The sequence below is a fragment of the Triticum dicoccoides genome, chromosome 7A, assembly GCF_002162155.2.
Source record: "Triticum dicoccoides isolate Atlit2015 ecotype Zavitan chromosome 7A, WEW_v2.0, whole genome shotgun sequence".
NCBI classification, from domain to species: domain Eukaryota; kingdom Viridiplantae; phylum Streptophyta; class Magnoliopsida; order Poales; family Poaceae; genus Triticum; species Triticum dicoccoides.
Window position 1 is genome coordinate 82247661 of NC_041392.1, and position 14241 is coordinate 82261901.

General features: G+C 46.2%; 2 protein-coding genes across 2 annotated transcripts; both read left to right on the plus strand.

The window, feature by feature from the left end:
* The first annotated feature begins 606 nt into the window (after window positions 1–606).
* On the plus strand, window positions 607–1482 carry LOC119333150. Its single transcript, XM_037606152.1, has 2 exons — window positions 607–1095; window positions 1288–1482. Exons 1-2 carry the CDS (start codon window positions 607–609, stop codon window positions 1480–1482), a joined length of 684 nt encoding a protein of 227 aa, XP_037462049.1.
* Window positions 1483–5343: 3861 nt separating this feature from the next.
* On the plus strand, window positions 5344–8372 carry LOC119334325. The gene is made up of 2 exons (XM_037606912.1): window positions 5344–6539; window positions 8031–8372. Exon 1 carries the CDS (start codon window positions 5568–5570, stop codon window positions 6369–6371), a length of 804 nt encoding a protein of 267 aa, XP_037462809.1. The 5' UTR covers window positions 5344–5567; the 3' UTR covers window positions 6372–6539; window positions 8031–8372.
* Window positions 8373–14241: the final 5869 nt, after the last annotated feature.

Below are 14241 nucleotides of genomic sequence, written 5' to 3' on the forward strand. Positions count from 1 at the left end.
TGCCCCCCTCCACGGTCTGACAAACATAGAAACACTCGGCCATTGCCCGAGCAGAGGGGGGCAGCGCACACCATGTCACAAAACACTCAGGAATCCAGCTGCAAGCAGCAGAAATTAGCGAGAGCACGCACGCCATGGCAGCTTTGCTGGATCTCATGGTGGTTCACTCCTCGCCGTCGCCTCGCTTCGCTGGTGCCCCGCGGGCGTGCGCCGCGCTGGTGGTCGACTCGAGGCATCCGGGCAAGGAGAGGGAGCAATGCCGCCGGCCGTTCCATGCCCCCGCGCCGGCGTTCTGGGGACGCGTGGAGGAGCGGCGCTGCCGACCACGGCCGCCGCCGCCGCCGCCGTGCGTGGGCCTGCGCGGGAGGAATCGGGAGAAGGACGACCGCCATGGTCGGAATTGTGGGCTGGACCGTGAAAACGGCCCACAAGCCCATCTCCTGCCCAAAGCCCGCTACGGCGGTACTTTGAAATACCCCGCCTTGGCGCCCGAGCGTAACCGTCTCAACCAACAGCTTCTCCTCTTCTCCCCGTCGCCGGAGCGCCGACAAGAAACCAAGAACCCATCTCCTCCGCTCTCCAGCGATCCAACGCCGGTGGCGACCGATGGACCAGTTCCACGACAGGAAGCACGTGCAGCTGCGGAGCCGCGTGCTGGGCACCTACGTCCACGCCGACCACGACGGGGAGCGCGTCTCCCTCAGCCGGCGCCGTGACTCGCTCAACACGGCGTGGGTGGCGCACATCCACCAACGCGCCGACGGCCTGTACCTGCTCCTCCACAGCGCCGCCTACGGCCGCTACCTCGGCACCACGTTCAAGCCGGCGCCGCTCGGCCACCACGGCTGCCGCACCGAGCAGCGCGACTACGACGACGAGCCGGACTTGATGGCCGTCATGTGGAAGGCCGCCGGGGCGGGCTTCGGGGACGTCGTCCTGCTCCGCAACGTCTCCGTCCGCGTCCTCCGCGCCAACGGCAGGGACCTCCCCTGGAACGGCGTCACCGTCGACGACAACGTCAGCTCCATGATGTACTGGACCGTCGAGCCCATCCCCGCAAGAGGCGGTCCGCCTGGCCTTCCAGGCCCGATTCAGGTGAGCTCGCCATGACCCTGCTTCTTGAATCTTGATAGTTCTCGAATTGCTTCTTGAATCAATTGAGCGAATTGAGTTTTTGGGATTGCGAATTGGGTTTATTCATTCGCCAAATTTTGTAGCTCGTCCCTGTTGTAGTTCTGTTCCTGCCAAATTTTGCGACTCCTGAACCTAACCATGGTGGTTTTGTAGCTCGGCCACCACGGCTGCTGCACCGAGCAGCGCGACTACGACGACGAGCTGGACTTGATGGCCGTCATGTGGAAGGCCGCCGGGGCGGGCTTCGATGACGTCGTCCTGCTCCGCAACGCCGCCGGCCGCTGCCTCTCCTGGAACACCGGCGTCACCGTCGACAACATAGGCAACATCAGCGCCATGATGTACTGAACCGTCGAGCACATCCCCGCCAGAGAGGGTCCGCCTGGCCCGATCCACGTGAGTTCGCCATGACCAGACCTGCTTCTTGAATCTTGATAACTCTCGAATTGCTTGTTGAATCAATTGAGCGAATTCTTTGATCTCCTGAACCTAACCATGGTGGTTCTTTTGGCTCAACTGCAGACCCCCAGCCCCGGATACCACTCCCTCATGCTCTGGCGCAACCCGGTGGTGTCACGGCTGATCCGGTTCATGCTGTCCGATCCCCACGGCCCCATCTACACCCAGCACTGCTGGACCACGCTGCGGTTCAGGGGGAGGTCCGTGTTCCACCTGAGGGACGAGCTGGCCAGGCGCATCGCCTTCGTCCTGGACGGGCGTCAGTCCTGCGACCTCGTAATGTGCGTCCGAGCGGGCCGCCGGGGGCGTCTGACCCCACTCGTCGTCGACCTGCCCAGCAGCGGCTATGGCGAGACCCTCTGGATTGTCGTCTTCATGTCCGGGACCCCAGGTGAGAGACACTCTCCATGTCCCAAAATTGAGCCGGTAGTCTTGACTGAATTTGCTATGCAGGCTGTACAGATTTTGGTGCAGATGATATTTTAGTCTTGACTGAATTTTCAACCAGTTTGCTGAAAATGTTATAGTCCGAGGAAAAGTTTACTGAAATTATTGTAGTCTAAAAAACAGTTAACTGAAACTGCTGTAGTCTGAAACTGTCAGGAGTTGGTAATTGTCTGCAACTGTTGTAGTCTTGTAGATAAGTGAAAGATGATTACACACAACCTTGGTATGGAAAGCATTGATTTCATGCTATTCTCCTCGATTCAGATAATGCAGTACCTCCATTTGATACTATTTTTTGCCATCAGTAAAAAAGATTTGTGTAAAGCCATTGAAAAATATAGAACTTAAAAAGCCAAATCAGCTCATTAATCACTTTTTAGACTTAGCATAGAAGAGGATATATCCGTTTGAGCTTGCCTATTTTACTTGGGTTGAATAACCTCTGAACAAAATTCAGGTTCCTACAATACTAAATTAAATCTAGTTTCTGCAAACCATATTGTTTCCAGGTTTTGCACCTGAGCTGTATTTCTAGTCTTGTCCTTTTTTTTTGTAAAACTCTGAGATTTGGATTGCTGATCTGCTTCCTACAAATATTGTTTGGCCAGAAGTGTGTTGGTGTTCTTGAAATCTTTTATTGCAGAATGCACAGATATTTGAACTCTTACTTAGTGTAGTGCTAATCTGATCCTTCTTGGAAAAATTACTTTATGATAGGTTTTGTTAGGACTTTGACTTGTCTGAGAAGTAAAAGTAGCTGAACGGAAATAGTACTAGGTGCCAAGTAGATTTATCAGTCTGTGCACACATGGCAAAACGTGGTCTGAAGCTAGTAGAAGCTACTGGTTCCACATTACTGTTCTTGATTCAGATAATTCAGTTTGTCCATTTCGTAACATTTGCGCTAGTTGAAATTATGAAACCTAAAAGGGAAATCATTTTTGTAACATTTTCTGCTTAGTTCCTTGCACATTATATTATCTCAGGTTCTGTCCTGTTGGTCTTGTTTGTTTCAGTAAATTTGGATGAGCTGGCCAGGCGCATCGCCTTCGTCCTGGACGGGCGTCAGTCCTGCGACCTCGTAATGTGCGTCCGAGCAGGCCGCCGGGGGCGTCTGACCCCACTCGTCGTCGACCTGCCCAGCAGCGGCTACGGCGAGACCCTCTGGATTGTCGTCTTCATGTCCAGGACCCCAGGTGAGAGCCACTCTCCATGTCCCAACTTCCTAATGATCTCCTTCGTAATAGTGGCAAGAAGTGAACTGGTAGTCTTCACTAAATTTGCTATGCAGGATGCAAAGATTTTAGTGTAGATGCTATGATGCGTGTCCATGATCTTTTAGTCTTGACTGAATTTTGAACCAGTTTGCTGAAAATGTTATAGTCCGACGAAAAGTTTACTGAAATTGTTGTAGTCTAAAAAACAGTTAACTGAAACTGCTGTAGTCTGAAACTGTCAGGAGTAATTGTCTGCAACTGTTGTAGTCTTGTAGATAAGTGAAAGATGATTACACATAACCTTGGTATGGAAAGCATTGATTTCATACTATTCTCCTCGATTCAGATAATGCAGTTCCTCCACTTGATACTATTTATTGCCATCAGTAAAAAAGAATTGTGTAAAGCCATTGAAAATTATACAACATAAAAAAATCCAAATCAGTTTATTAATCTCTTTTCAGCCTTGGCTGAGAATACTGATGTATCCGTTTGATTTCGCCTATTTTACTTGGGTTGAATAGCCTCTGAGCAAAATTCAGATTCCTACAATACTAAATTAAATCTAGTTTCTGAAAATCATACTGTTTTCACGTTTTGCACATGTGCTGTATTTCTAGTCTTGTATTTTAATTATTATTTTTAAAAACTCTGAGATCTGGATTGCTGATCTGCTTCCTACAAATATTCTTTGGCGAGAAATATTTGGTCTTGAAATCTTGTATTGCAGAATGCACAGATATTTGGAGTCTTACTTCAGTGGAGTGCTAATCTGATCCTTCTGGGAGAAATGATTCTATGATAGTAGGTTTTATTAGGACTTTGGAACTTGTCTGAAAAGTAAAAGTAGTTGAATGGAAATAGTAGGTGTCATGTGGATTTATCAGTCTGTGCACACATGGCAAAACGTGGTCTGAAGCTAGTAGAAACTGCTGGTTCCACATTGCTGTTCTTGATTCAGATAATTCAGTTTGTCCATTTCGTAACATTTGTATAGTTGAAATTATGAGACCTAAAAGGAAAATCATTTCGTAACATCTGCTGCTTAGTTCCTTGCGCATTATATTGTTTCAGGGTTTGACCTATTGATCTTGTTTGTTTCAGTAAATCTGGGCGAACTGGCCAGGCGCATCGCCTTCGTCCTGGACGGGCGTCAGTCCTTCGACCTCGTAATGTGTGTCCGAGCGGGCTGCCAGGGGCGTCTGACCCCACTCATCGTCGACCTGCCCAGCAGCGGCTACGGAGAGACCCTCTGGATTGTCGTCTTCATGTCCGGGACCCCAGGTGAGAGACACTTTCCATGTCCCAACTTCCTAATGATCTTGTTCGTAATGGTGAAGTCGGTAGTCTTGACTGAATTTGCTATGCACGATGTACAGATTTTGTTGTAGATGCTATTTGCTGCATGGCCATGATCTTGTAGGTTTTATTTTAAGTGGGGTGCCTGATCAATTTCCTGAAAATGTTATAGTCTGAGAAAAGGTTTACTGAAATTGTTGTAGTCTAAAAGAAAACAATTAACTGAAACTACTGTAGTCTGAAACTGTCTGCGTGAGTTAGTAATTGTCTGCAACTGTTGTAGTCTTGTAGATAAATGAAAGATGATTACACACAACCTTTGTATGGAAAGCATTGATTTCATACTATTCTCCTCGATTCAGATAATGCAGTACCTCCACTTGATACTATTTTTTGCCATCAGTAAAAACGAATTGTGTAAAGCCATTGAAAATTATAGAACTTAAAAAAAAATCCAAATCAGCTCATTAATCTCTTTTTAGACTTAGCATAAAAGAGGATATATACTTTTGATTGAATTTGCTATGCACGATGTACAGTTTTTGGTGTAAATGCTATTTGCTGCATGGCCATGATCTGCTTGTGCTTGAATCGATTTACTGAAAATCTTATAGTCTGAAGAAAAGTTTACTGAAATTGTTGTAGTCTACAAAATAGTTAAATTCAACTGCTGTACTCTGAAACAATGAAACTGTTAGGAGGAGTTGGTAATTGTCTGTAGCTGTTATAGTCTTGTATAGATAAGTAAAAGATGCTATGATGCCTTGTCATACAGATGTTGCAGAGGTGGGCATGCCTTGCGATACAGATCATGATAGGGCCGATAAGTCACGTCGCCTGGATTTTGCTCTTCTGCCTGAGGAAATTCTGTGCGCAATTGCTCAGTCCGCGGCAAGGTGCAGATGCAGTGTGGTGGCTATGCGCAGCGTTTGCCGCTCCTGGAGATCCGCAGTTCCTGCTCCTACCTGAGCGCCGTTGCTGATTCTGTCTTCTGTGAGATCTGACCAGCCAATGGTCTTCTTGGCTGTGGTGGCAGGTTCATTGCAGCTTCAGCAGAACCCTTTGTTCTTTCCACCAAGAGGTTCCCGATGCTGGGGAAGCTGCAATGGACTGCTCAGCCTTCGTGTAGCAGCAAGAACTGGATTGACCCTCTGCCCCAACTGTGGACTGAGTTATTCTTTGCCGGAGGTAGACGAGAACATTGATCTGAACAACTTCTGTGAGACCCGTCAGTTGGTCTGTACTTTTCCCGCAAATCATCCAGCAACAACATGGTGGACGAAACTAGGTGATGAACAGCATTGGACAGGATTTAACCATGGATTTGGAGTATCTCCCAAATCAATATATTGGGACAATGAGGAGAATGCGGCATGCATTGCTTCTGCACCCTCTAGTTTGATTGTGGACACCGTCTTTGAGCAGCGTGTACTACCTACATCGGATGAACTGCAGCAAGAACTTGATGACCTGGGCATTGAGCTTGAGTATCCGGCGGCGCACGTCATTCACATTATCCTTGAAGAAGACCCTTTGCTGGAGTTATGGAACAAAAGAGGACATCATGTGTTCCGTGTTGAAGAGGATATATATATGTGCATCTTATTGAGGAACACAGAAAACAATAGCATACATGCTCGTCTGTATGTCCTCAATGTGGATGAAGAAGCCTCCATGATACCAGCTGGTGACATCGGAAATAACGCGCTATTCCTAGGAGCAAATCAGGCGTTCGTACAGCTGCCAATCAGAATTTGCTTCCCAATACTGCTTATGTGGTTGACGATGACGGTGCAGTTCGAGCCCCCCAGGTAGTAAGAATCAACTTTGCCACTGGGCAACATACGGTCATGGAGTACCCAGCAAACATTGGACCAGTAAACTCATACATGTCGCCCAGTTGGATCGAGCCACTGCCAGCTGGTCATTGCAACTAGATCACTTGTCGTCGACCTGCCAGCAGCGGCTACGGCGAGACCCCAGGTGAGAGCCACTCTCCATGTCCCAACTTCTTAATGATCTCCTATTGGTGGCAACTAGCAAGAATAGCCTTCATTGAATTTGTTATGAATTATTTGCTGCATGGCCATGATCTTTGAGGTTGTATTTTATTGGGGGTGCTAATCTGCTTGTGCCTGAAACAGTTTACTGAAATTGCTGTAGTCTGAAAAATAGTTAACTGAAGCTGTTAGGACATAAATGTCTGAAACTGTTGTAGTCTTGTAGATAACTGCTGTAGTCTGTGGCTAGATGGTTACTGGGGGAACAGATCATTTGATAACCTTGATATGGAAAGTGTTGGTTTCATGCTACTCACAATCAACAGATCAATTTCAGTACTTCCGTTTGGTACTATTTGCCACCAGTAAGAACAATTGTGTGTAAAGCTAGCAAAAGTTATGGAACTTAAAAGGCCAAATCTGTTGATTAATCTCTTTTTTCAGCCTTAACAGAGAAGATGGAGTTAGCCGTTCTACTTAGCCCATTTTTACTTGGGTTGGATTAACCTGTGAACAAAATTCAAGTTCCTACAATATTAAATTAAATCTAGTTTCTGCACACCGTATTATTTTCTGGTTTTGCACATGAGATGTATTCTCGGTCTGCTTCCTAATCTGATCATGCTTGTTATTTTTCTTACTTCCGTATGATTTTCTTTGGCAAGAAACTTAATGCAAAATGCACAGATTTTGGTGTAGAGACTATTTGCTGCATGAACTTGATATCTGGAGTCTTACTTTAGTGGAGTACTATTCTGATCATGTTTGGAAAAAGGATTTTATGATAGGTTTTGTTAGGATTTTGGAACCTGTCTGAAAATTAGAAGTAGTTGAATGGAAATAGTAGGTGCCATGTGGACTTATCAGTGTGTGGACACATGGCAAAAGATGGTCTGAAGCTAGTAGAAACTACTGGTTCCACGTTTCTGTTCTTGATTCAGATAATTCGGTTCATCCATATCATAACATAGATGATACCCCGCACGTTGTTGCGGGAATATTTGCAATACATTTTGATGATATGTGATTTTTATGGAACATGAATAGTGATACTACGAAAACTAAAATTGCAAATCCATATGCTTTATTGTGTTTGATTAATGTATTGTAAAATATCTAATATATGTTTGCATGTTGAGGTGGACATTTTCATGTGCATGAATGCATGTTGTGGTGGGCTTTTTGCCATGCATGTTGCTTGATGATGTGGCATGCTTGCATGTTGAGAGAAATATGTTAGTGGGGGCTAACTATTTAGATATAGAAGATTTGCCGCTAGTAGAAATTATGGAACCTAAAATGCGAGTAATTTTGTAACATTTGCTACGTAGTTCCATGCACATTATATTGTTTCAGATTTTTTCTTTTTGACCTTGTTATAGGTTTTCAGGTTTTGTCATCTTGATCTTATCATCATATTGTTATTTGTTATCGGCCTACTGCCTAACTTACTCGTTTATTTCTGCTAATTCAGCCTATGATGTGCTGCGACACCCGAATGTTGATGCGGAGTAGAGCAAGATCAGAGCAGGAGTCCTTTCAGTTCACCTCTTCTTGAGTGTCATCACCCTGGACACAATGACAGCAGAACTGGAGCCTACTTTTGCATGTAGATAGATATGGGTTCAGAAAACTCAGCAGCCCTCGTGCTTCTTCTGCTAGCTAAACTTGCTCCGACCTCCTGACAGGACAGGGGGAACCCCTGTCTGTCTGTTTTGGCTCCGCTCTCCTTTTGGATGATGGATGCATTTTGCATTAATGGAGAATGCAGTGGTTCTTGCACTGAGATGATGGTCCTGTATTTCTTTTAGATGATGCATTTCATATATATAACAAATGCAGTTGGTTCTTCCAGTGAGCTGACGATACTGTGTTTCGTTGCCCCCGTTTTCATTTTGCTTTTCATTGTAGGGGTTCTTGCAATGAGTCGATGATCCTGCAAATTTTTTTAGAGATGCATTTTGCTTGAATGGAAAATGCATCCTGCAATGTGTTTCTTTTACACTATGCATTCGGTATGAATGAAAAATGTAGCGGGTTCTTCATGTGAGCTGGTGATTGTGTTTTCAGTTGTGCTGTTTTTAGTGTCTCGTGTGTTGTTGTGATGCCGAGCACCTGAATTCTGAACGAGGGAGGCCACAGATGACACCTACATTTTGCCGTTCATTGATGTCCTCACTTCTTAGGCAACCGACTCAGTTGGATCGAGTGCAGTAGTATTTCACTGTACAGAAGTTAGATGCTGTACATGTTAACTGAATTCGAGTAGAATTCTTAATCACCACTCCATTCGTTCCTAAATATAAGTCTTTCTAAAGATTTCAATGCGGATTACATACGGAGCAAAATGAGTGAAACTACACTCCAATATATGTCTATATACATAGGAACGTAGTTCTTATTGAAATCTCTAGAAAGACTTATATTTAGGAACGGAGGGAATATTTTATATGAACGTAGGAGACTTTACATCTAACTGAATTAATCTCTTTTCAGTCTTAACCGAGAAGATGGAGTTATCCGTTCTATTTAGCCCATTTTTACTTGAATTCAAGTTCCTACAATACTAAATTAAATCTAGTTTCTGCACACCATATTATTTTCTGGTTTTGCACATGAGATGTATTCTCGATCTTGTTATTTTTCTTACTCCGTATTATTTTGTAAAACTCTGAGATTTGGATTGTTGATCTGCTTCCTACTGATGATATTCTTTGGCAAGAAATATGCTGGTGGTCTTGAAATCTGTTGATGCAAAATGCACAGATGTTGGTGTAGAGACTATTTGCTGCATCAACATGATATCTGGAGTCTTACTTTAGTGGAGTGCTAATCTTATCATGCTTGGAAAAAGGATTTTATGGTAGGTTTTGTTAGGATTTTGGAACTCGTCTGAAAAATAGAAGTAGTTGAATGGAAATAGTAGGTGCCATGTGGACTTATCAGTGTGTGGACTGTGGACACATGGCAAAAGATGGTCTGAAGCTAGTAGAAACTACTGGTTCCACATTTCTGTTCTTGATTCAGATAATTCAGTTCGTCCATTTTGTAACATTTGCTGCTAGTAGAAATTATGGAACATAAAAGGCTAGTCATTTTGTAACATTTGCTGTGTAGTTCCTTGCACATTATATAGTTTCAGGTTTTGTCTTTTTGACCTTGTTATAGGTTTTCAGTTTTGTTGTCTTGATCTTATCATCCCTTATATTATTATTTGTTTTCGGTCTTCAGCCTAACTTACTCATTTATTTCTGCTAATTCAGCCTACAATGCGCTGCGCCACCTGAATGTTCACGCAGAGTAGAGCAAGATCAGAGCAGGAGTCCTGTCAGTTCACCTCTTCTGAAGTTTCGGCACCTCGGACACAATGACAGCAGAACTGGACGCCTACTTTTGCATATATATATATATATAGATATGGGTTCAGAAAACTCAGCAGCCCTCGTGCTTCTTCTGCTAGCTAAACTTGCTCCGATCTCCTGACAGGACAGAGGGAACCCTTGTCTGTCTGTCTGTTTTGGCGTCGCGTTCCTTTTGGATGATGGACGCATTTTGCATTAATGGAATACACAGTGGTTCTTGCAGTGTGATAATGATCCTGTGATTCTCTTAGGTGATGAATTTCGGTTATACAAAAAATGCAGCTGGATCTTCCATTGAGCTGCCGATATTGTTTTTCGTTGCGCCCGGTTTCATCTCGTGTTTCCAGTTTCTTGCAATGAGTCGATGATCCTGGAACTTTTTCAGTTTCTTTTAGGCTACTCATTCGGCGTAAATGAAAAATGTAGTGGGTTCTTCCTGGGAGCTGGTGATCGTGTTTTCAGTTGCGCTGCTTTTAGTGTCTCGTGTGTTGTTTTGATGCCTAGCACCTGAATTCTGAACGAGGCCACAGATGTCACCTGAATTTTCTGTCTGGCCGCCAACTATATATGAACGTATATAGGAGACTGAATTCAGGTGCAACTATATGAGACTGTACAACTAACTAAACTGATCACTCCACGTATGCATATTCAACTCTATTTCGGATAGAAAGAAACTGTCGGCGCAGGACGCTGCTTCGGTGCCTTAATTGCACATGCCTTTGGGTTAGTGACATGTGGGCCAGCCGGCTATTGGACCCACTTGTCAGTGGCCCAAAGACACCTGCAGTTATGGCAGGGAAGCTCAGTCCGTCGGCACGGTATACTTTACAGGCGTGCTGCATACCGAGTCCATATGATGGTAGACATTTGGGACCCGCACCCAGTCGTGCAAGAGTAAACACTGGAAGGAGATAATGATGTACTCTACTCGCTAAGAACAACTCCAACAGATCCAGTATCCGTAAAAAAAAAATCTACCGTTTCGAGGAAGTCTGTGCCAAAAATCGTACCCAAGATATGCCGTAAACGTAGAATAATTTATCAGTTTGACTAATTCATATCTAGATGTTTTTTAAGAATATCACATCTAAGCTATCATAAATATATAATGCAGCAACAAGAAACAAAAAAAACTAGCACAAAAAAAGATCACAAAAAGATGTGACATAGTTATGTCACATCTAGATGTGTCCTAGACAGACCCCTAATTTATAGGATCATGTAAACTTGGCTACTACTTCCCTCGGGTTTAGGGGAAGTTTTTCTTTCCAGTAAACTTTTGTCCCCCCCGGCAGCCCCGCCGCCGCCACTACCCCCCACCCCACCGCAGACGCGCCGCCAGGACGCCGCCCCGCATCACCACACCGCCTCTCGCCGGCGGCAACCGCACTGCCTCGTGCCGCCCTCGCCGGAGGCCATCACACGTGTCACTGACCGGCGGGCCATAGGCCATTATCTAATTTTGTTTAATAAAAAAATAAAAATAGATTTAGGGGAAGAAGTTTTACGGGAGCTGACAAAATTAGCTTTAGAAAACTTTCCCTAAAATTATAGGTATCCTTATAAAAGATATTTAGAGGAGCTGTTGGAGTTGCTCTAAGTTCGGGATTGTGTTGTTATAGGAGATATTTTCATTATGTCTCCCCGAAGATAGCTAGCTTATTACCGCAGATATTAGCCCATACAAAGGTCCCGACGGCCGCCGCCAAAGGATCACCCGCTCTCTTCGTACATCCAATGTACCCATTCCAATCTCAATAGGAAGGAGTTAATTGCAAAAAACCACCACATTTGGGGCATCGATTGCAGAAAATCACCTAGTCCCTAATTTTGTGCAAAAATCATCACGTTTCCAGTAAACTTTTTGCAAATTGCACTGATCGGATGATTTGTTCCATTTAACCACTTTCTGACAAGTGGGGCTAGATTGTAAGAGCAAAATTTTTACACACACCCCTCGATCTAAAACAGAAAAGCAATCAGCCCCCACCCCCCGGCCAGAGGCGCGCTGGCCGTCGGTTTCCTGCCGCCGGCCACCGAGTGCTCGTGCTCCAGCGGCTTCGGAGGTCAACGTCCAAAGACGCTGCTTGCTCCAGTCTTGTGCTTTGTGGCCGCAGCTTGCTTGTGCCCCGCCGCTGATGCTTGCGCCCCGCCGCTCCTATTCGTGCCTGAGCTGCGCGCTGCTGCTTGCGGCCCCGCTGCACGCCGCCGCGCTGCTGCTTGCGGCCCCGCTGCACGCCGCCGCGCTGCTGCTTGCTGCCGCCAGCTGAAAGGAAGCGGCAAGCACCTTGGCCCAGGCCGCAGCGGTGGTGCAGTTGGGCGGCGAGCACCTTGGGCCAGCCGGCCAGGGCGCCGGCCGTGGCCCTGCCGTCCAGAGCTAGCAGCGCGAGCTCGATTGCTGCTCGTGGTCTTGAACGCCGGCGGCGCCTTGCCCTGCCGTGGCCGCGCCTCCAGCCCCCGACCACGGACGAGGCCGCCGTGATTCTCTGGGCCGCCATCGTGACCCTTCCGCTCCGGCGAGGACGAGCTCCTGCACGTCGTGACCCTTCCGCTTCGGCGAGGCGAGGCGCGACGTAGAGATGAGGAGGGATGCCGCCCCGCCCACGAGGCAAGGCCAGGGAGGAGGGAGGCCGTCCCGCCGGAGGCTGCCTCGCCGTGGCCAGCCACCACCTCAGAGGAGGAAGGCGGCGGGGGTGGGAGGGGGGCTGATTGCTTTTTTCATTTTTTGAATAAGGGTGTCTTTGTGAAATCCAGGGAGGTGTAGGTCAACTTTTTACCAAATCATCTCCTTATAATCCGGCCCCACTTGTCAGAAAGTGATCAGTCAGGCTAAATCACCTGGTCAGTGCAATTTGCAAAAAAAATACTAGAAACGCGGTGATTTTTGCACAAAATTAGGGACTAGGTGCTTTTCTGCAATCGATGCCCCAAATGTGGTGGTTTTTTGCAATTGTCTCCAATAGGAAGACTACAAGCATTACATAGTGCTATTACACATCTGGAGCCTGGACCTTGGTAAAACCATCATGTCTTTGATTTTAGTTACAAGATTCCTTCGGAAGCTTCCTCGTTAGATCGACGATGAATCAATCATTGGCATTTGGAGCCCTTGTGGGGCCCAAACAGATCTTGCCCGTGGTGTCACTCTTGAACTATGTGATCTTTCCCACCTTGGTGTTTCCAAGCAAGGCATCTACTTTGACTCCGTTCGTGCCCAAGAAAGGGAGGTGGGACAACTCGATGGTGGTCTTGTGACATTACCTCATGTCCCTACCGACTTGTTCTACAGCTCAGATGAGCCAGTTCTCCTGCACGGTCTTTATGGCAAAAAAGGCTAAGGGCTCGAGCTAGCATTTGGAGATTGAGAGTGGAGCTGTAAAGATGGAACAAGAGCGACAAAGAGGTCGCAAAGGCCTCGATAGCGCCCACCCACTTTGAGGTTCGAAACTCCAACACACAAGCAAGCTTGCAAAGGGGAGGGGGTACTCGAACGCCCCCATGTGTCGGCCCTCAAGTTCTCTTTTAGTGTGGTGATTGGTCGCTGATTACCTTTACTCCAGTTGTTGCCATTGCGGGGGCCATGGGCACCAATGCATCACTGGCCATTGCTTGCGCTAGTAACACACCTTCAGCCACTTCTTGCCAGGTGGTCTTTGGCGGGAAGCTGGCGACGCTTGAAGATTAAAAAGCCCTCGGGCTTGAGGCCTTCATCGGCAAGAGATGAGGGTTGAAGTGGAGGTTGTGGCCTATTCAAGTCAAAGAGGAGAATGACCGTATAACATCCGGGTTAATAGGATTGATAGACTACTCATATCAACAAGGTGCATCTTCTTTCCTAGAAGATTGTCTCCAAAGAAGCTCCAAGTTAATCGTGCTTGCCTTGGGGTAATTTGAGAATCGTTGAACAACTTAGAAGTTGATCCGGTCCGCACTAGTGAGTACAAAGTTCGCAAAAGACTAGTATTAGTCTATGGGGCCAGTCTAAATCCCAGGTGGTAGCCACGCAAAGTGCGTAAAAAAGACTAATTTTGGTCTGTGAGGCCTAGTCTAAATCTCAGGTGGTAGCCAGGTGTAGCGGCCTTAGACCCGGTAGCCAATCCGAGGCATTACAGGCTGGCTAGCGAAGGTTCGAGAGACATAGAGGTTGCATTAGTCTCCGGTCACACGATTGCCATAACCAGGGAGGCTCTCCTTTATCAGTGACCTTGTTCATGGAACTATATATCTAACAAAATCAGGAATGAAAGCCAACATGGCAATTATTGGGGAAGTTCTTAGGTGACTTTCGTTCTGTAAACTTTGTGGGTAGGCTCTGATGCA

Coding starts and splice junctions, on each gene's coding strand:
- LOC119334325 (XM_037606912.1), top strand. CDS start 5,568: ATGGTCTTCTTGGCTGTGGTGGCAGGTTCATTGCAGCTTCAGCAGAAC.
- LOC119333150 (XM_037606152.1), top strand. CDS start 607: ATGGACCAGTTCCACGACAGGAAGCACGTGCAGCTGCGGAGCCGCGTG. Junction 1,096..1,287: donor GCCTTCCAGGCCCGATTCAG/GTGAGCTCGCCA, acceptor GTGGTTTTGTAG/CTCGGCCACCACGGCTGCTG.